At 40.3% G+C, this 20,276-nt stretch overlaps 2 protein-coding genes across 2 annotated transcripts in view; one reads left to right on the top strand and one right to left on the bottom strand.

Moving 5' to 3' along the window:
• Positions 1-7,971, bottom strand: part of iqsec3b (IQ motif and Sec7 domain ArfGEF 3b) — a 56,490-nt gene extending 48,519 nt beyond the window's left edge. Inside the window, exon 1 of the mRNA XM_037683495.1 lies at positions 7,248-7,971. Within this exon, the coding sequence (XP_037539423.1) occupies positions 7,248-7,768 (521 nt within the window). The 5' untranslated portion in view covers positions 7,769-7,971. The remainder of the gene's footprint in view (positions 1-7,247) is intronic.
• A 1,981-nt stretch (positions 7,972-9,952) lies between these two features.
• Positions 9,953-20,061, top strand: wash1 (WAS protein family homolog 1). The gene is made up of 11 exons (XM_037682870.1): positions 9,953-10,084; positions 11,073-11,213; positions 12,709-12,820; positions 12,926-13,072; positions 15,631-15,767; positions 16,613-16,748; positions 16,816-17,011; positions 17,173-17,340; positions 18,770-18,928; positions 19,496-19,567; positions 19,644-20,061. The coding sequence occupies exons 1-11, from the start codon at positions 10,077-10,079 to the stop codon at positions 19,784-19,786; spliced, it is 1,419 nt and encodes a 472-aa protein (XP_037538798.1). The 5' UTR covers positions 9,953-10,076; the 3' UTR covers positions 19,787-20,061.
• The last annotated feature ends 215 nt before the right edge of the window (positions 20,062-20,276 follow it).

Genomic DNA, 20,276 nt, shown 5'->3' with positions numbered 1-20,276 from the left:
TCACTGGCTCTGTAACGAGGCGCAAGCATTCTCTTCCCTCTCCCTGTTGTCCTCCTGCTTTTTTGCTCTCTGTGTATCAAAGCAGCTCCTATTTTTACACATTTTCAGAAATGAAAACTACTGTTTTGGATCTGACCAACTGGATTTTTGACGCAAATGACAAAATCTTTTCAACAAAGCGACAGGGTCCTGGAGAACCCTCATCTGCTCGGACGACACGTGCAGCTGGATATATCTCTGGGGAAGTGGAATGTGATTTGTTTACCTCTGCTGTCGATCAAGGACGCCAAAATTGCCTATAATTGGATTTATGATAACAGGTTTCCTGTTTTTGGAATAGTCTGGATCCTGGTTTATCAACATACAAAGAAGACGGCCGCAGCTAATTCAGCCCTCGTCAGACTGCTGCCTATGTGAAGGTTTGGTTTGTGCTTTGAGGACTTAAAATCAGCTGATTTACGAGCTAAACTGTAAGATGGAAGTGATTTGAATCGCAGGCCACCTGTGGCTTTGGGACTCGTCAGCATGAAAACGACATTGAAGAGGCTCGTAAGCACAGACCAGTAGAATGCACCCTAATTTGGCCATTTTGGACCTTGGAAGTACCAGTAAAGACTTAAGGCTGACAAGACAAAAATAAAGTAAAGTAAAGTGCATTCTGTGAAGAAATGCAAAGTTTTTAACTAAAACTGTGCTTGCATACTAGAAAACATTTAATATCATAGTTTCATAAACTGGCATCATCTTGCTTTGGTCTCAAACTAGCTTTTAGCTAAACCGAGGTCATTCAAAAAGCTATCTGGAACAGGTCATATATTAATTGCTTATAACAAGATATGTTCTGATCGATCGGCCACCGATCATGATCAGCCGATTTCCGTTAAGAAGTATGTGATTGGCCGATACTAATCAATGCTTTTCAGTGCCAAAAACCGATCACATTTGTGCCTGCAGCGATCCAGTGGTATATTTATTTAAGCAATGTTTTGAGATTTATTTGACTTTCTGCACTATTTAGCCTGTTGAGAGCCTTAATGCTTTCAGACTGTTAAATATTCTGTTACTGACAGCAGGTAACGCAGTCCTTTAGACTGAATAGTTGCTGCATTGTGCCTGCAAGGGTTTTTTATATGTTTTTGTCTTGAAAATGTAAATAAAGCATGGTTTAGTCCAAATTAATGTGATTTTATGGTTCCTATTTTGCAGATCACGTAGCAAGGAGCACTCATCTCAACTAAATCAAAAGAAATTACAGCCAATCCATGTGATCGGTATCGGTGATCAATATTGGTGATTGGTATCAGTGATAGGCAAACCATAAAACAAAAACAAAACAAAAAAACCTTGATCGGAGCATCCCTACTTGTAACTTTTCCACAGGTGCTCTGTCATTTAAAGGGCTGCAGACACATTGTTAGTATGTTATTTAAATTTGTGTAACGAACGCAGCTTTAATTTGTTCTCCTAAACGAGAAAAATCAAAGTCATTAGCAAACATTATTCAAGCCCTTTATCTTCTTGAACACTGGCTGCACTTCCAGAATATACCTTTTTACCCACAAGTTGTTTCGTCATATGAGTTAACTTGCTCATTTGGGCAGAGATGTGTCTGAGCGTCTGAGCCCAGGGCTGCACGGTGGCTTGCATTGATAATGTACATGTGCTGCATTTGGCTGGTGACAGATCATTCCTCCTCTGACTGCAAGTAACTGAGCTAAGGTTTGTTTCTTCATTTATTTTGGTTTTCTTTTTTACTTTTCAAGCTGAAACAAACTACAATGAATGAAGTTGTTTATCGTTTTAGTTTGCTCTTGTTTCTGTGCTCACTCTTTATTTTTTGTGCAGGTGGTACGAGTATGTACACAAAGGACTTTACGAAGGTTTAACATCTCCACGGCTGCAGACTTGAAGAGCATTTCTGTCAAAGATGCAACACGAGTGCTTCGTTCAACAATAATTAGGTTTTTCCTGTAGAAACATGGTGAGACAAGTGATGTGAACAATATGACTTAAGGAGTTAAAAAGACTAGTAAGGATTTAGTTTTCATTTGTTTGGGTTCGGGGGTCATATCCTGTTCTAGACCAGTTGCTATGCAACCCAAAGAGACTGATAAAGTGCTGAACCTGCGGCTGAGAATCACCAAAACTACACACCTTAATGTTTTATGCTTTGTTTTGCTGTGCAGATTAAAGCGAGAGAGCGTTTAATTTGTGTGCTTTAAATGTTGCTGCTGGGCAGATTCTGTTACCTTTGATCAAAACCAGATGGGGTATTTATATTTATTTATTTATTGTTAATATTTATCATGCTTTAGTTCAACTGTCTGCCTTCTCAAAAGACGAAAGAGTGTTGTCTGTCTATTTAAATAATAATAATAATAATAATAATATCAGCATTGGAAAAGTGACCGGAGAATGAAGGAAAGAGCGCTCAGCTGCTGTCGGTGTGAGAACTCTGTTAGCAGAGGCTAAGCTGACACTAACACACACTCTTCACTGGATCCATCTGTCGGCACATTTGCCTGGGATGAAGCGTACAAGAAGAACAGGTGAATATTTTAGCAGTACATGTATATTCTGCTGTTGGCTCATGTCCTCGTGCTTCTGCTCTCTCCTCGGCTGTTTTGTAAAACCACTTCAGGCACAGTTCTTTTACCAGACAGTTTGAAGACGAAACTGTATAAAAAGACATGGTTTGCAAAATGATCTGCTTCATTTGGACTGTAAAAAGTGCCATCAGGACATAGTCTGACCCGTCAGCTACGCCATGTGCAGCCACAGCCATGTTGTGTACTGTTAGCAAAATATCTCATGAACCAGTGGGCAGATTTGAATGAAACGCCCATCGAAAGAAATCATCAGAAGGAATTAACTTTTGGAGTCAACCATATTCAATATGGCCGTCACCGCTATTCAACCACAAAAATGACTATACAGGGACTTACAATTACAAGTAATGGGAGGGGGGTAGCTTATAGTAGCTGAGCGTTAACACATCTTGCAAAATGTGGCTGTGGCAGCCATCTTGGGGGCGATATGCCTTCCTTCCAATAATGCTTTCAATACATGGCTGATGAGATAATGCACATTTTTTTTATTTTTAGCCTGTGATGGTGGTTTCTCCTGGTACCTGTCTCAGTCTGTGTATTAAGCAACCCCTCCTCCCCACTGCTCCTCTTTTATTCTCTTTTTTCTCCCCTTTCTCACTCAGCTTCTGTCTGTCATTGGTCCACTCCAGTGTCAGCCTCCAGCTTCCTCCTTTAAACACCTCCCAGGGCTCCATCAAAGACAACGGCTGAGCGTGCATCTCCCTCTTTCTCTTTCAATCTCCCTGCCTTTCTCCCTCCTGAGAATGGCTGATTACTGTTCGCTCCATGGGCTAAGTGGGGCAGATAGAAGGCTCAGCTGGAAAGAGAGAGAGGGGGGAAGAGAGAGGGATGGAGAACGAGCGGAGGAGAGGCTCCTGGATGAAACCCACACAGGCATATTCACGTGCCGTGGCAACACTGACAACGATGCAAAGCACCTCAACGCACTCACTGCCAGCCCCTGAGCTCCACGCATGTCGTCTGACTTCAAATTTCAAACAAATACATCCAGAAAAGGCATGTGAAGACATGCTCCTGCACAGAGACGTGCACTCATAGGCTCATTCACACGTGCACAAGTTGAACGAGGAACTCGCTGAGACAGACTGACAAGAAGAATAACTGATCTCCAGTCAGCCCTCAGCTGCAGGCGGGACACAGCTGGCAAGGACGGAGAGGTTAAAAGCCTCACACACACACACACACACACACACACACCTGCCGGCCCAGGCAGAGGCGTCTGTAAACATTAGATGTTGAGCCAATGTTCTGAGGCAGGAGGATGAAAACTGTTGAGACTGTGGTGCTGTAAGGCTGCGTTCAGTCACAGCAGACGAGATATTTAAGAAAACATTCTGCTGCTTTATCCATGTCAGCTGGTTGCTTTTAACATTTGTAAATCCTTGTTTCGTTTAAATCCCCACCAATAAAATGTATTAAACAATAACCACCTTTATCATTTTACTTCTAATTCTAAAATATTTTAAATCGTAGCTGAAGAGTGAGCTCTTTAGAGGACTCAGTCACAGTCAGCACAGGCTCAATCAGGAACATGCGATGCGAGGACTAACTGTGCAAAAGTTTCCTAATTTCTTTGGATTTCACTTTTAAGAAATAAAAGTTTCTTATGTCAAAGTTCATGCTCAATAATCCAGGTAAAAAAATCCAACAAGGTTCAGTCAGGTCATCTGGGTGGTTTCTTTTTTGTTGAGGCGTTTCTTCCTTCATCCAAAGCACTTCATCAGTCTGAGGATCACATCACTCTTCATCACTCCTCGAACTGATGAAGTCCTTAGGATGAAGGACAAAATGACTCAGCAAAAAAATGTCCAGATGACCTGACTGAACTTTGTTGGATTTTTATCTGTATTACTGAGCATGAACTTTGATGGTTTGAACCACTTTAGGTCTGGCTGCTTCAGAGAAGTTGATGGGGGAGAGGGCGGCCCCAGAAACCATCTTATCACCATCAAACTGGTTGGTCCACCATGGGAGTGTGCTGCTTGTGGGACTGAGTTTGTTGTGGCTCCTCAGACTGATGAAGTCCTTTGGATGAAGGACAAAACGTTTCAACAATAAAAGAAACCATCAAGATGACCTGACTGAACTTCGTTGGAAACTTTCTCATTGTTTTGATCACTAGTTCTCACACTTTCAGAAGGTATTTTTCAAAGTCCTTTTTAGACTTGGCTGTATTTTTTAAACCTCATTTATATCCAGTCGTTGTGCCTGAACTTGTAGCATTTTGTTCAGCTTGTGCTTAAAAGATGAAGAAAGTGAAAAAGTTAAGACAGTGAATAAATGTCATTGCTGACAAACAAGCTACAGCAAGTGAACCGTGTCTGAATGTCATGTCTAGAAGAAAATTTTGGGAAAAAATCCAGAAAAGACATCTTGAAAATCCATCATTTTCAGTAACCATGTTGTTGCTAAATGTTGTTTAACGTTGGTCAATTTGGGCTAATTTCTGTATTTTCTGAGTCAGCTGAAAATTAAACTGGGTTTCTTTTTCAGAAACAGATCCTGTCTAACCCTGAATGCTAGAAAACGCCTTGTATCTGTGACTTTCCTTCCCTCAATTGATTTTGGTGATATTATTTACATGAACACTCCTACAAGAACCCTGCAGATGTTGGATGCTGTCTATCATGGTGCACTAAGATTCATAACTGGCTGTGATTATCGTACCCACCACTGCACCCTGTATTCATTGGTTAACTGGACATCATTAACTTCACGCAGACTCTCTCACTGATACATTTTCATCTTTAAATCACTTCTTGGTCTGTTGCCTTCATACATCTCCTCCTACATGTCTCTGCGTGAGTGCAGCTACAGCGTGCGCTCTCAGGACATTATTACCTGCAGTGTTCCCTCAGTGAGGACTGAACTAGGCAAAAGGGCCTTCTCCTACTCCGCTCCTGTTTCCTGGAATATCTTACAAAAAGATTTGAAGCTCTCGACCTTGACCTCTCTAAGTGGCTTTAAGAATCTGTTGGACTCCTGGCAGGGACCAATGCAGACATGTTCCTGTTTTTAGTTTTATACATTTGTCTCGGAATCTAGTAGTTTTTTTGGTTTTGTTACCTTTTTCCTTTTAGCCATCCTATTTGTTAAAAAAAAAAAAAAAAAAAAAAAAAAAAACTGTAGTATGAGTTTTTATAACTGCTTATTGTTGTTGCTGTTGTCCATTGTTGTCATCTTTCTTTGTTGAAATCAGGTCTCTCTTGTAAATGAGTCCTCGAGGCTCAATGGGATTTACCTGTATAAATAAAGGTTGATTGATAAAGAAATGTGAACAAATGTAATCATTGTGACTAGCTGCTGATACCGAAGGATCAACTTAAATTACAGTTTCAGTTAGATACTCATTGCAAACTATGAAATCAGACAAAATGTTTATTCTGATCTTTCAAACGGTGCAGTTTGAAAGAGTTGAGCAGTTTTACAGACATATTGATGTGCAATTCTAAAATGCAGGTACGCACCCAATGTAAACAAAGCACTTATATCTGTAACAAATCTGAGGCAAAATTGTCAGACTTCTCAGTCCAAACGGCTCTTCCGTGGACGTCCTAGTTGTTGAATCACAGACTTGACTTACAGATTTTTCAGGACACATGAGGCAACATTGGCAAATTTGGTTTAAGATGCTTATCTTGACCCATCTTTGTAAAATTGATTTGAGCACCAAAAGCTGACTGGTAGATGCAATAAATATTCCTTCAGTCTTTGGATGCTGCTCAAATTCAACAAACATGAAACAAAAATATCCTCAGACAAGATTTGAAGTGAATTGAAATGAACATAAAAAGTTGCCACAGTCCAAAGAGTTTCTTTTGAAAGTCTTTCTAAGTCTAAAAGAGGAATAAGCACAAAAAATAAAAATAAAACACGCGGGATGACTCAAGACTTTTGCACAGAACTGTAAATGTGTCCTTTCCTCTCAATCAGCTTGATTTTAAGATGCTCCCTCGGTGGGGGAGGAGTCCCAGCGAGACCAATCAGGCCCCGGCTGGAGTACAACTTCTGAGACACGCGCGCGCCCGCGCGCGGAATGAAAGATGGAAACACGAGTTTTCTCTCGTTAGATAATGTGCTGATCTACTGTAACGCTTTGGTGCCAAACAGGACGTGCGTGCGCGTGCGCGTGTTTAATGTCTCATCTAGGCCCAGAGATCCCGTGCTGAGACCCATGCAGGCCAGCAGCACCACGGACAGCGTCTCATCAGCGTGCGCTTCTCACGCACACACACTCACGGACACACCGACGTGCACACGCGCGTTAAGGCCCACAGCTGTTTGTTATGTAACGAGTCCACTGATCGTGATCCAGTTTCTCATATAAATAATCCTCATCTTCCTCTTCCTCCTCGCCCGACGGACTTGGACGTTTGCGATCTGCTCTCTTCATTAATTAAACGCCTCTCAATCTGTCGCGCACGCTCGCGCGCACGCACGCCCTTGATTGGGTGCTTTGAGACGGATGCTGCACACAAAGTACTGACGGTCCTGGAAAAGACCAGAAGGGTCCTTGAGGTACCACTGGTGTCAGAACCAGCAGAGGCTTTAAAGGCATTATTTGAACATGTTGGTCCTAATTAGAATTTTTACGCACAAAAGCTCAAACATGCGTAAACAACCTCAGTGTTTACTCACTCGGATTTCCTCGCCAGGGTCAGGGACCGACACAGGGTTGTTGGGGTCAGTGGAACCAAAGACCTGCAGCTGGGGCAACTTCCGCCATTCTCGGACTCACTTTCCACTGGGGAGATCGTAGACGGGTCTGCCGGGACTAGCTGCATGTCCCCCGGGTCCAGAGGTTGAGCCGGCGGGGGCTGGACGCCCGGAGCCGCTTCAACCTGCACTGGTGCGGCCGCATGATGGTCCGGCAGAGACCCCCCACTGGTTTTGAGCTGGGGTTCCTGCGGGTGGTGGTGATGATGGAGGCAGCTGGGGTCAGGGAAATGAAGATGGTGATGGAGGTAGGGATGCTGCTGCTGGACCCTGACGTCCCGCAGGTGCCTGTTCTCACCGATGAGCTCGTCCACCCGCCGGTCCAGCTCCTCTATGCGTGTGCGCTGGGTCTGGATGAGACTCTGCTGGTTCTGCACGATGGTGGTGAGCTCCCGCAGGTACAGAATCGCCTGCACCGGGTTTTCGAGCAAGCTGGAGCTCATAATATCCGAGGGGAGAGCAGGGAGAGAAATAAAGAGGGAGAGAGAAGGCGCGGGACTGGTGGATGGAGGGATGAGGAGATGCAGATATCTGGACGTCCTTCTCTTCTCTCCTTGGTTCTGCTCGGTGGTGGATGAAGCTGCGCCGCCCGAGCCGGTCGTTCCCCTCCCAGCCTCCCTCCCTCTCACTCTCTCCCACTGCGCTGAGTGGTGCTGATGAGAGGAGCCAGATCCAGATGTGACAGGAGGGAGGGAAGGCGAGATGGGTGCGTCATTACGCACGACGAGGCCAGAGCAAGCACGCACCCTATAGGTGCAAAAGGTTGCTGCTCAGTTCTTCCTTGTGAAAAATGTGACAGTGAAAATAATTCGCCTTTGAAGAGATAAAGTTTTGTTTTTGGGGGCTACAGCAAGTCTAAACCTTGTAAGTACTCTTTCTAATAGTATTGATATAATCAATATAATAAAAAAAGATAACTTTTTTTGCAAATGCAAGAAATGGAGAGGCTACGAGTGGGATTTTGAGGACTGAAGTGATCATTTGCCAGTGTTTACATAAAAATGATCAATGTAACAAAAAGGAAACACATTAAGTAAGCTTTAAATACTGGTACATTGAAAAATTATTTAAAAAAATAAACAGAATTGGAAGGATGCTGATGATGTAAACAGAGCATGTGTTCATGAGTATTCTGAGATTCACTGTACATGAAATAAATCTGTGCCATGAAAAATGTTATTGACAAGCCATGGATGACGAAAGGGCAAAATACTTGTAAAGAAAAGAAGACTTTCTATTTGTGTTTCTTAAACTCAAAAACAAACGCAGAAGAAAGATACAAGAATTACAAAACTAAGTTGGTATGAATTATTGATCTATTAAATAAAAGTAGTGGATATATAACTTGGGAATAATGAAGTATGCTGAATGATAAAGCCTGTATGTTGAGATACTTAGTAGAAGATTATGTGGAAATTTGTGATCAAAGTGAAATAGTTTAATCAGTATTACATTTTCAACTGGAATATTTCTGGACAATACGAAAGCTAAAGTAATTCCTCTTTGTAAAATTTTAAATAAATGTGTTTACTAACTACAGGCCAGAGTCCTTGTTATCACAGATTTCAAAGATTTTAGAGAAATTATTTGTAACCAGGTTAGATAGATTTGTTGGTCAGCAGAATATTTTAAGTACAATGAAATTAGTCAATATGGTTTTAGAACAAATAACTCGACGTCAATGGCACAATTAATCCAAGAGGTATCAAGTGCTGTTGATTAAAAAAAAAAAATCATAACTTTGTTAGCATTTTTGTTGATCAACTTTTGAAACTAGTGACCATAAAATTTTTATTTAATAAGTTGAATAAATGTAGCATTTTCTGATTGTTTCAATCTTAATCACACTTTGACAAATTGACACCAAGACTTGAGCAGGCAATCTTTTAGAAATAGTTTAGTTTTATCGTTTATACCCAGTTTATGGTTGCCAAATTTGATATTGCTAACACGAAAATTGTTATTCTTGCTTGTTTAGTAATTGAGCTTCATTTTACTATCTTAATTGCACAACCAATCATTGTAGCTATGAAAAATGAACCATGGGTTATAAACTTGGAACCACGTGTTATAATCTGCACATAGTGTATTTTCTCTCACAGTGTTATGACAATAGTTTCGTTTTAAACTGTAATTTCAAATGCAAAGTTGAATGTTCCTTCATTACAGAGCTAAATCAAAAATATTGTGTTTATTTCTTAAGTATATAACAAAATTCTTTATAATTTAAAGAAAATAAAATGTATTGTAGCTCAAAGGTGTTTCTACCACCATCACCTAACGTTACTTTTAAAAAAAGCTTTCGAAAAAGAGCAAAATAGTCCAGGCTCAATAATCCAGGTATACAATCCAACAATTTTCAGGGACAGTTTCTTTTTTTTTTTTCTGAAACGTTTCACCTTCCATCCGGAAGGCTTCATCAGTCAAGGAAACACACAACACAAAACTGATTTTTTCCCCCAACAGCTTACTCCAAAGTGGAACAGTGGGTAAAGATGGTGACGTCTCGAAAAAGAGCTTAATTTGTATTTACCTACCACGTCGCCATCGGTGGTGAACTTTCCGAGTTACAGTGAAGGCAACTGTATAGTTCCACACGTGATCACGTGATGCAACGTTGCGGAAGTCTTTGAAAACGATGTTTTGCTAGTTGAGTTAGACAGCGACCCTAAGCTTAGCTTCTTCCCAACAAACCTACATTTTGTCACGACTTTTATTTCTTTAGTTTTCGTTAACATTTAAATAAAACACATGGTCAGGTAAGGCTGATATTTTTAAACATAACATTTTGTGTTCTGCTCACACTCACGAACAGGTTGTGTATGTCTCATGAATGATCAGTTCTGTTATTTTTAAAGTATATGTGCATAAAACAGATGGCTCGTAGGTTCATAAGCAGTGAGACATTTGTTTAAATGTCAATTTAAGCTGATTTGCTGAAGAAAAATATCGCGTCTTCGTCATGTGGGAGTCAGGTGATGATGAGTCCAGCATGTTACAAAAGTGCTCATCCCAAAGTAACACTCGGATTTATTGAGATTACATTTTTAGCATTAAAGTGCTGTTTTCACAATGAAGGTAAAAATCCGGAAATAGGAAGAAACTAATCTCAATTGGCTGTTCAGTTAGCTGGGTATTTTGTAGATAATTTAGAAAGAAATAAACATAATTGTTGCAAAACTTCTCATTTTTGCAACTAAACATTTTTAACGTTTAGTTGTTTTATTCAACAAATTTCATTCAGTTGTAATTAAACATTTTATTTTAAATTCCTGTTTAAAAAAAAAAAGGGAAAAAGAGCCAAGTAATTTCCTCCAAAGGTAAAATGTATAATCTTCCTATTAATTTGCTTAAGATAATTTCTTTAGGTAAATTTCTTCCATTTCCTGCTGTTTGTCCTTTTTTCATCTTTGGTGTGCATTTTCTTATTTTTCTGTACATTATGTTTAGTCTTCCTGATGAAGGTTAAGTCATTAAAGTTTACAATAATTTTAATATATCAACATTTATGCTTATCCTACACAAAAGTTTATTTATTTGTCCTTTTACACTCGTCTGTTTGTAGTTTCTCAAAGTTTTAGACCCTTCTAATGTAGACTATAAACATATTTCTAGAATTTGTGTTGAACAAATTTTCAATTTAATTTCTATTTCCACAATCCAGAATATTTCTCATTTATTTTTGTTAAAAATCAAACAACTGAGTTAAAATGTTGAAGTGGTGCTTACATTGCTGTTGTTTTGTAGGATGACACAGAGGCACTGCCTGGAGGGCCAGGTGTACTCGGTGCCGCTCATCCAACCCGAGCTGAGGCGAGAGGAGGCTGTTCACCAGATCGCAGATGCCTTGCTGCACCTGGAGTCCATTTCTACAGACATTTTCAGAAGGCAAGTCCAACGCACGCACAGTCACAGAAGCAACAAAAAGACAACTACAGGTTTCCTGGAGTGTCAGTGTTCTCAACAAATGACTTAGATGACATCTGAGATTCGTAGACTCGTCTTTATAAAATTTAGCGTCAGATTGAAAACTGGATCGCTTTCTGTCACTTTCAGCAAATAATAAGTTTTATCTTTTTATCTTTTATTTTGTTTAGTGTAACAACTTTCTGAGACAAATGTTGAAATTTATAGCTAAACCTCTTATCAACTGATGACCTAGCATTCGCAGTGGTTCCCAACCCTGGTCCTTGAGGAACACCATCCTGCATTGTTTAGTTGTTTCCCTGATTTGAATGAATGGGGGATTAACAGTCTTCTGCAGAACTAGAGGAAGTGATTAAATCACTGAATCAGGTGTGCGGGAGCAAGAAAACAACTAAAACATGCAGGATAGTGTTCCTTGAGGACCAGGGTTGGGAACCTCTGCCTTAAAGGAACGCATGTCACCCGTCGTCATTCATGCCAGAGATTTAAACTGAAATCATGTCATTTAGAAAAAGGACAGTTTTAACTGTTTTGGTCAAACTTTATAAAATACTTTGTGTGACATATTGTCATATTTTCCCCAGATGTGTTTGTTCCCAGATTATCTGTTGGAGATGACTCTCAGCTACTACCACACCACATTTTAGCTCAATATCTGTAAAACTGACTGAGTTACAGCCGTGTATGTGTGGACTAAGTCTGATTAGCTGTGGTGGCCATCTTGAGTTGGGTTTGCTTCAAAAGTTAGTTGTAGATGTAAAGTTAATGATAACTTTCTGAGGGTTTCGATGCTAACAGGCATAAACAACAAACAGAGACACGGGCAGCAACTTTTCCACCTTCGAGTTTCAACGTTGTGTAATAAATTTGTTTTAAAACGTTTTATTTGTTATTCATTTCCTGTTGTGTAGGTGAGTGCAGCGAGAACCTGTTGGGTTTTTTAAACCAATAAATAATCAGTTTTGGATTATTTTATTTGTTTCTTGGTGAGCAAATTTGCAAAAGATTAAACGTTTCAAAAACAGTAAAGTTGTTATATGTATAAAGATAAACCGCAAAAACCTTTTAACCACAAAGCATCTATCAGAAAGCCCTGATAAGTGCGAACTAAACAGATATCAAACGTCACAGCAGCTGCTGAAAACCTACAGTAATGGATCAAGTTGTCATATTAAGCAGACTGTTTTCAAACAGCAGCTGTTTCAGAACAGATGGTGCCGTTTGTCACCCTGAAAATAAAAATGTCTCCTGTAATAAGACAGGGAACAGTAATGTTTATGGGCCGTGTGTTTATGGAATATTTAACCTCTTGAATTATGACTTGTTTGTGATTGGATGTTTAGTGAAACTTTATAATTAAAATCTCTACAATCGTGACTCTTTGATGTTAAAGATGTATTTTACTTTGATATTAGATGTTCTTTTGCTCATAGCCGTACTTCTTTGTGCTTTTCAGGGTTTCTGAAAGTGTAGAGAGGAATCGGCGCCAGTTGCAGAGCGTCTCTGACCGGATCAGACTGGCTCAGGCCCGCGTTGACAAGATTAAAGGCAGTAAGAAGGCCACCAAGGTAACACACCTCTCTTAGCTTTAAAATAAACTTTTACAGGCTTTCTGTCTGGTTTACGGTGTGGACAAAACAAAATGAAAACATCTACATTTCTTGTACATGTAGGTTTTCTCCAGTGCCAAGTACCCGGCCCCGGACCGGCTTCAGGATTATTCGTCTATCTTTGCAGGGGCTGCAGACCCCTCCTCACAAACCCGCCCTCATCACAAGATACAGAATAAACTTCGACCTTTTGATGAGAAGGCCTGGCAGGTGAGATAAACACACAAAAAATGCAAAGTATTTAAATGTTTTAGACTTTTTCAAGAATTAAAAACGGTAAAATACTCAGATCAGGTATACTTTTGTGTTAATAAAGTTTTTTTTTTTTAACCACTAAAATCAACTCTGAACTTTAAAATAGTCATTATGACCAGTCATTTGTTGTCCTTTATCAAAAAGATCAAATTTCTAAATTTGCAAGAACAAAAAAATACCTCAAACACAAGAAATTTAAAATTCAAAGGTTCGCTTGCTGCATTGTTTTATATTTATATATTATCATCCAACTACAAGATAGCAACATGATTATAGTGTTCCACCTCATCTGGTTGTAATGTTATGGCTAATCAGTGTATGTGACTGAATAAGAGCTAAAGTTGCACAAATGTCCAAGGACGTCTTTTTATTGCCAGCGTCCAAAGACAAAAGTGGAGTGATGTTTTTGTGTTCATCTCATCATGTCTGCAGCATTTGAGCTTTATCTAGTTTAATCAAACTTAGCAAACACAAAAGTGTGGGTAATTTGGTCAGTTAAACCAATTTATAGCTAGAATCTGGTGTGGTAGTAGCTGAGAGTCGTCCTCAACACGGATTCTGAGCCCCAACACTTTTCATTGTTTGAGATCGAGCGTACATAAGTGATTGATATACGGTACTGTCGATTTTTACCTTTAATAACTGCACCTGTTTAAACTTGTTACCTGTGTAAACAACACCTATCCACACACACAATCACACTCCAAACTCTCCACCATGGCAAAGACCAAAGAGCTGTCTGAGGACACCAGGGACAAAATTGTAGACCTGCACATGACTGTGATGGGCTACAGGACAACAGGCGAGAAGGCAACAACTGTGGGTGCAATTATTAGAAAATGGAAGAAACACAAGATGACTCAATCTTCCTCGGTCTGGGGCTCCATGCAAGATCTCGCCTCGTGGGGTAAGGATGATTCTGAGAAAGGTGAGGATTTAGTGCAGAACTACACCTGAGGACCTGGTCAATGACCTGAAGACAGATGGACCACAGTCTCAAAGGGGATCATTAGTAACACACTACACCATCATGGTTTAAGATCCTGCAGGGTGCGCAAGGTCCCCCTGCTCACACCAGCACATGTCCAGGCCCGTTTGAAGTTCACTAAAGACCATCTGGATGATCCAGAGGAGGCATGGGAGAAGGTATTGTGGTCAGATGAGACCAAAATAGAGCTTTGTGGTATCAACTCCACTCACGGTGTTTGGAGGAAGATGAAGGATGAGTACACCGTCCCAATCGTGAAGCATGGGGGTGGAAACATCATACTTTGGGTCTGCTTTCCAGCAAAGGGGACAGGACAACTGCACTGTATTGAAGTGAGGATGGATGAGGTCATGTATCGTGAGATTTTGGCCAACAACCTTCCCTCAGTAAGAGCATTGACGATGGGTCGTGGCTGGGTCTTCCAGCGTGACGATGACCCAAAACACAACCAGGGCAACTAAGGAGTGGCTCCGTAAGAAGACTTTCAAAGTCCTGGGGCAGCCTAGCCAGTCTCCAGACCTGAACCCAATAGAAAATCTTTGGAGGGAGCAGAAACTCAATGGTGCCCAGTGACAGCCCCCAAAACCTGAAAGATCTGGAGAAGATCTGTGTGGAGGAGTGGACTAAAATCCCTGCTGCGGTGTGGAAACCTGGTCAAGAACCCCAGGAAACGTTTGACCTCTGTAACTGCAAACAAAGTTTTCTGTACCAAATATTAAGTTCTGTTTTTCCATTGTGTCAAATATTTATTTCATGCAATCAAATGCAAATGAATTGTTTAAAACTCACACGAGGTGATTTTCTAGATTTTTTTATTTCTTAGATTCTGTTTCTCACAGTTGAAATGTTTCTAATCTATGATCAAAATTACAGACCTCTCCATTCTTTGTAGGTGGGAAAACTTGCAAAACCAGCAGCGCATCAAATACTTTTTTGGATTTATTTATATATAAGGAATATAATCAGTAACCAGTTCCTGCCACGATTTAAAGCCCAGATATTTATACTGCTGTCATTCTCCTTTCATGCAGATTTGCCTAAGCATCATACAGACACTAAATTTTGTCACGCAATATACATGCATCAAAGAGGACATCAGAACCTCTGCGTGTGTGTGGGGTGGGGTGGGGTGGGGGGTGGGGGGGTGACTGTAAATGTGTGCTTGTGTACCCGGCTCTCTTCAAGCTCCTGCATTATTTATAGTGAAGCCCGCAGTTTTTCCTGCACCATCTCGTATTTTCTGCTGTGTGTGCTCGCTCTTGTCAGACTGTTGATTTTTGTTTTTGTGAGCATGTGTGTATTTGTCAGACTGAAAGAAAACACTGGCAATTTAGTTTGGTGCAGGAATGCATTATTCACTCTCCTCCAGAATCGATGTCCCCGCTGATGTGATACTCAGTTTGTGCTCAGAAACACTTCAGTGGCTTTTGTCTTATGAGTTACTCGTGATTTTAGTTGACATTTTGCAGATCACTCCTCCGACAAAGACACACACACATATATTGTCTTGATCTCTTCATTTCAGGAGAAGTTGATGTATTTCCCGGTGTGTGTGAGCAACAAGAAGAAGTCCGAGGATGAGACTGAAGAAGGGTTAGGCAGTTTGCCTCGAAACGTCTCCTCTGTCAGCTCTCTGCTGCTCTTCAATACTACAGAGAATCTGTGAGTCAGCAGATGCACGTTTCCTCTAGAAACTATATTTGTGTCACTTTTTTATGCTTTTATGACATTTTTTATGTTTTGTGCAGCTTAACTATTTCTGCATACTTTATGCTATTTTTGGCATTTAGCATTTAGCATTTTAAAAAATATATATTTTGTGATTCCTTGTGTATGTTCCTTTGTACTAAAACTCTGGCACAACCTTTTCCTGCGGGATCAATAAAGTTCTATTTTATCTTATCTTAGCTATTCATAAATCAAAATATTCAGCTTATTCAGGATAAGGCTGCTGTGACTTTTGGTTTGCTTTACTTACAAACATCTTCCTCTTAGAAATGCTTTGAAATTCAGTTCCCTCAAAAACATTTATTTCTTTGAAATATGCTTCAGTGTACTGGCTCCGTTTTTGGCTTTTGCTGCTTTTAGCTTTTAGCTAGCCTTTGGCTACGTTTTGCTTTTAAACAGCCTTTTGTTAAGTTTGTCTACATATAACTGTAACATTTACTCAGCTTTTTAATACCATTAACTTTTGCTTATTTAAAATTTTATTTAGCCTATTTTTGTTACTTTTAATTTATAGATACTGTTTTGCTAAATTCAACTGCAGTTTTGTTACTCTTAGCTTTTCTCTTAACATTTTCTACTCATGACTTTAGCCACTGTTTTGCTCCTTTTAGCCTTTATCTAGGGTTTTGCTTCTTTGAGCTTCAATAATGCCATTTCAGCTCCTTTAGGAAATTCCATCACACATTTTCACAGAAAATGCATTCTTTAGATTTAGTATTAATTTTTTTGCCTATAATTTTTTACTTTGTGTTAATTGTTTTGTTTTGGTTTTGTTCAAGATATAAAAAATATGTGTTCCTTGATCCTCTGGCGGGAGCAGTGACAAAAACTCACACAACACTGGAGACAGAAAAAGAGGAGAAACCGTTTGACGCCCCTCTGTCCATCACGAAGAGGGAGCAGCTGGAGAGACAGGTACCTCCTGATGAACACCTCATAATTTCACATCTCCACATACAAAATGAATTCATCTTTTTTACAGACAGCAGAAAGTTATTTCTACGTGCCAGACCTGGGTCAGGTGCCTGAGATAGATGTGCCGTCGTACCTCCCCGACCTTCCAGGTATCGCAGACGACCTGTCGTACAGCGCAGACCTCGGGCCTGGGTTTGCCCCGTCAGGATCCACGCAGAACATCCCTGAGCTGCCCTCCTTCTCCGAGGAGAGCTTCGCACCTGGTATACAACTTTACCGTGGACTCTCGTTAACACCTGCCGTTAATTAGTTTTATTTGAATTTTGTGTTTTTATCTTTGGCGTCAGTTTTATTTGTGCACAGATAAACACGTCACCCACTTCACTGCAGTTTGTGATGAGCACTTTGAATCTTTTTGTTTTAGGAGTTCAGCACCAACCAAATTCTCTACCACCTCCACCGCCTCCTCCCCCTCCCCCTCCCCCCGAGCCTGTCCTCACTCTTGCCACTCCTTCAGAAACGCCTCCTCCACCTCCTCCACCACCTCCTCCCTCAGAGAGTTCCACAGAAGTCACCAAAGCACCAAGTTCAGGTTTGTCACGTCTGTTCATGTTGCACAAAGAGCCACACAATACAAAAACTAATCTTATTAACTGGATTGACACTGTACGTAGACCTGTCCAAAGCCTTTGATACTGTAGATCTTGACAGCTTATGTCACAAGCTGTCAAGATATTTGCTTCTCAGATCACACTGTTGGCTTGTTCTCAAACTATTTCTCAGGTCGGAGGCATTGTGTTTGACATAACAGTACTTCATCTATCTGCCTGTAACTACTGGTGTGCCACAAGGCTCAGTTTTAGGCCCCACTCTTTTTACAATTTATATAAGTAACGTATGTCAAAACATTCCTGACACCTCCTTGCATCTCTATGCCATTGATACAATTGTTTATTGTCGAGCTAACACAGTTGTCCAGGTTTTCCAGCTTCTACAGTCTGTATTTGACATCATTCAGTCAGACTTGTTCTGTGTCAAACTGGTGCTAAATGCTGATAAAACCAAAGGGATATTGTTTTCAAACAGAAAGTTGGTGCCAGGAGTAGTTCCTCCTATCTCGTCCATGCTTGGTGTTCCTATTGAGTTTGTGGATTCTTACAAATACTTAGGAATTTTAGTTGATGCACATCTCCCTTTTAAACCACATGTTGAAAACTTGATAAAGAAACTGAAATTAAAACTGAGTTTCTTTTTCAGAAATAGATCTTGTTTAACTCTGAATACCAGAAAACACCTTTTAACCGCTACCTTCCTACCAGTCATTGATTATGGTGACATTATTTACATGAATGCCGCTGCCAGCTCCTTGCAGATGTTGGATGCTGTCTACCATGGTGCGCTAAGATTCATAACTGGTTGTAACTACCGTCCTCATCACTGCACCCCTGTACTCCTTGGTCAGTTGGTCATTATTATGCAAATGAACGTTTTTTTAATGTGGGGTGGACTTGTCCCCTTCACATATAATGGTTGCGATGCCTATGATCTCCCCCCACATGTCATATTGTCAGTGCAGTTACAGCGTGCAATCTCAGGTCATCATTACCTGCAGCGTTCCCTTAGTGCATACTGAACTCTGCAAAAAGGCCTTTTCTTACTCTGCTCCTGTAACCTGGACCACCTTGCAACAAGAACTGAAGATGTCCACTTTGATTTCTTTACGGGATTTTAAACATTTGATAAGGCTATTATAAAAATCTAAGCAAATCTGTTCTTGTTTTTAGTATTTTACCTTGTTTTATATGGCACCTTGATTGTATTATAACACTTATTTTAATTGCATTTTACTGTAGTTTATTGTTGTTTGTACTTTATATGTTGTCTGTCTAAATCAGGTCTCTCTTGTAAATGAGTCCTCCTGACTCAACGAGGCTAACCTGGATAAATCAAGGTTGAATGAATGACAAATAATGAGTTTGATTTAATCATGCTCTTTCACTGACCGTCTCCTTCATCTGCAGGCCCTGTGTCCGGCGCTCCCAGTGAAGTTGTTCAACCATCAGACGGCCGCGCCAGCCTGCTGGAGTCCATCCGCAACGCCGGCGGCATCGGCAAAGCCAAGTTACGCAACGTCAAGGATCGCAAGATGGAAAAGAAGAAACAAAAAGAACAAGAACAAGGTGTGGGATCGAGCAGGGATCACAGCTAACATTTACTTTTTAAAGAGAGCTGCTTTCAACTGATAGTCTTGTTGTTCTTAAGTTTGATTTTAAAGCGCCAAAGGAGTGAACCAGTGAAACCATTATCACCTGCTGCCGAAAGGTGAAGGATGATGGTGTTAAGCTCGTGCGTTTGTGTATCCGTTTATTAAAACATGCCATGAAAATCTAGATGGCTTTTAATGAATGCATCTGTCCACCCATGGCCATCAGTTAACTGACCTTATAGTAGCAAAGGAATGAATATAAATTAGTCAGTTTCACAGATTATAAGCTAAAATGTAGTGTGTTAGTAGTTGAGACTGATACCCAACACATGTACAAGCACTAATTTCACAATATCTTTTAAAATTATACCATTCACTATTTGGAGTTTACTCTGTTAGCAGAATATCTCATGAACTACTGGATAACTTAATAAATATTTCCTAAAAGTTTCATTGTTTGCCTGAATTACCTGAAGGGATGCCAGGCCTGTAGTTGATCTTGTTGCATACTTAAATAAAACTTCCTGTTTTGTTTTTCCAGCGGTCAGAGCAGCGTCCAGTGGTGGAGACTTTATGTCAGATCTCTTCAATAAACTGGCCATGCGCAGAAAAGGTGAGAAGTCCTTTCATGACCATTGTAATTAAGGAAGTTGATGTTTGAGACTTCATTGGTCTTCTGTCCTCTTCAGGTATATCAGGAAAAGGCCCGGCAGGTGGGGAGTCCAGTGAGCCGTCTTCTGGCAACAGTGGAGCATTCGCCCGGATGTCTGACGTCATCCCACCACCTCCAGCCCCGCACTCGATGGCAGACGAAGACGACTGGGAGGCGTAATGTGATCAACGATGAACAGCACTAATGTTTTTTTGTTTGAACTCAAATTTATTACATTTCACAATAAGATGCCATTCTCAATCTAAAGAGAGTTCATCAAAAGCTAATGCAGCAGTAAAGCTAAAGTAAACATCGCAGACACGTAAATGTTCAAATAATTTATTGGCATATTCATGAAACAAGTTTAACAACAAACTTCAATACAAAATGTTAATTGCTGAGAAGATGGGACTGATTTAGATTATAAAACAATCTGCACTTCTTTAAACGTTTAAAACTTGAAAAACATTTTGTTTAAAAAACCCTCCCCCCCCCCCCCCCCCCGAGTACAACTGGTGTCCTTAAACTTTAGTCTGTGCTGTGCCATGAATTAGTAGTTTTTATTCTATACTTCTCAGTCTGAACATGTAATTAAAGGTAAATAAAATATTTAACAGATTAAAAACACCTCCTTTGTTCAATATTGTAACTTTAGCTGTGGGTAATGTAT

This window comes from Nematolebias whitei, chromosome 10 (genome assembly GCF_014905685.2).
Source record: "Nematolebias whitei isolate Nwh7 chromosome 10, NemWhi1, whole genome shotgun sequence".
Lineage (NCBI taxonomy): Eukaryota > Metazoa > Chordata > Actinopteri > Cyprinodontiformes > Rivulidae > Nematolebias > Nematolebias whitei.
The sequence above is the reverse complement of the archived record's forward strand: the minus strand, read 5'-3'. Positions and strand labels throughout refer to the sequence as shown.

Bases quoted from the DNA above. Each gene is read 5' to 3' on its own strand.
- wash1 (XM_037682870.1), top strand. The intron at 12,821-12,925 runs GTAACACACCTC...TTGTACATGTAG, and splicing joins GCAGTAAGAAGGCCACCAAG to GTTTTCTCCAGTGCCAAGTA. The intron at 17,012-17,172 runs GTATACAACTTT...TTTTTGTTTTAG, and splicing joins CGAGGAGAGCTTCGCACCTG to GAGTTCAGCACCAACCAAAT.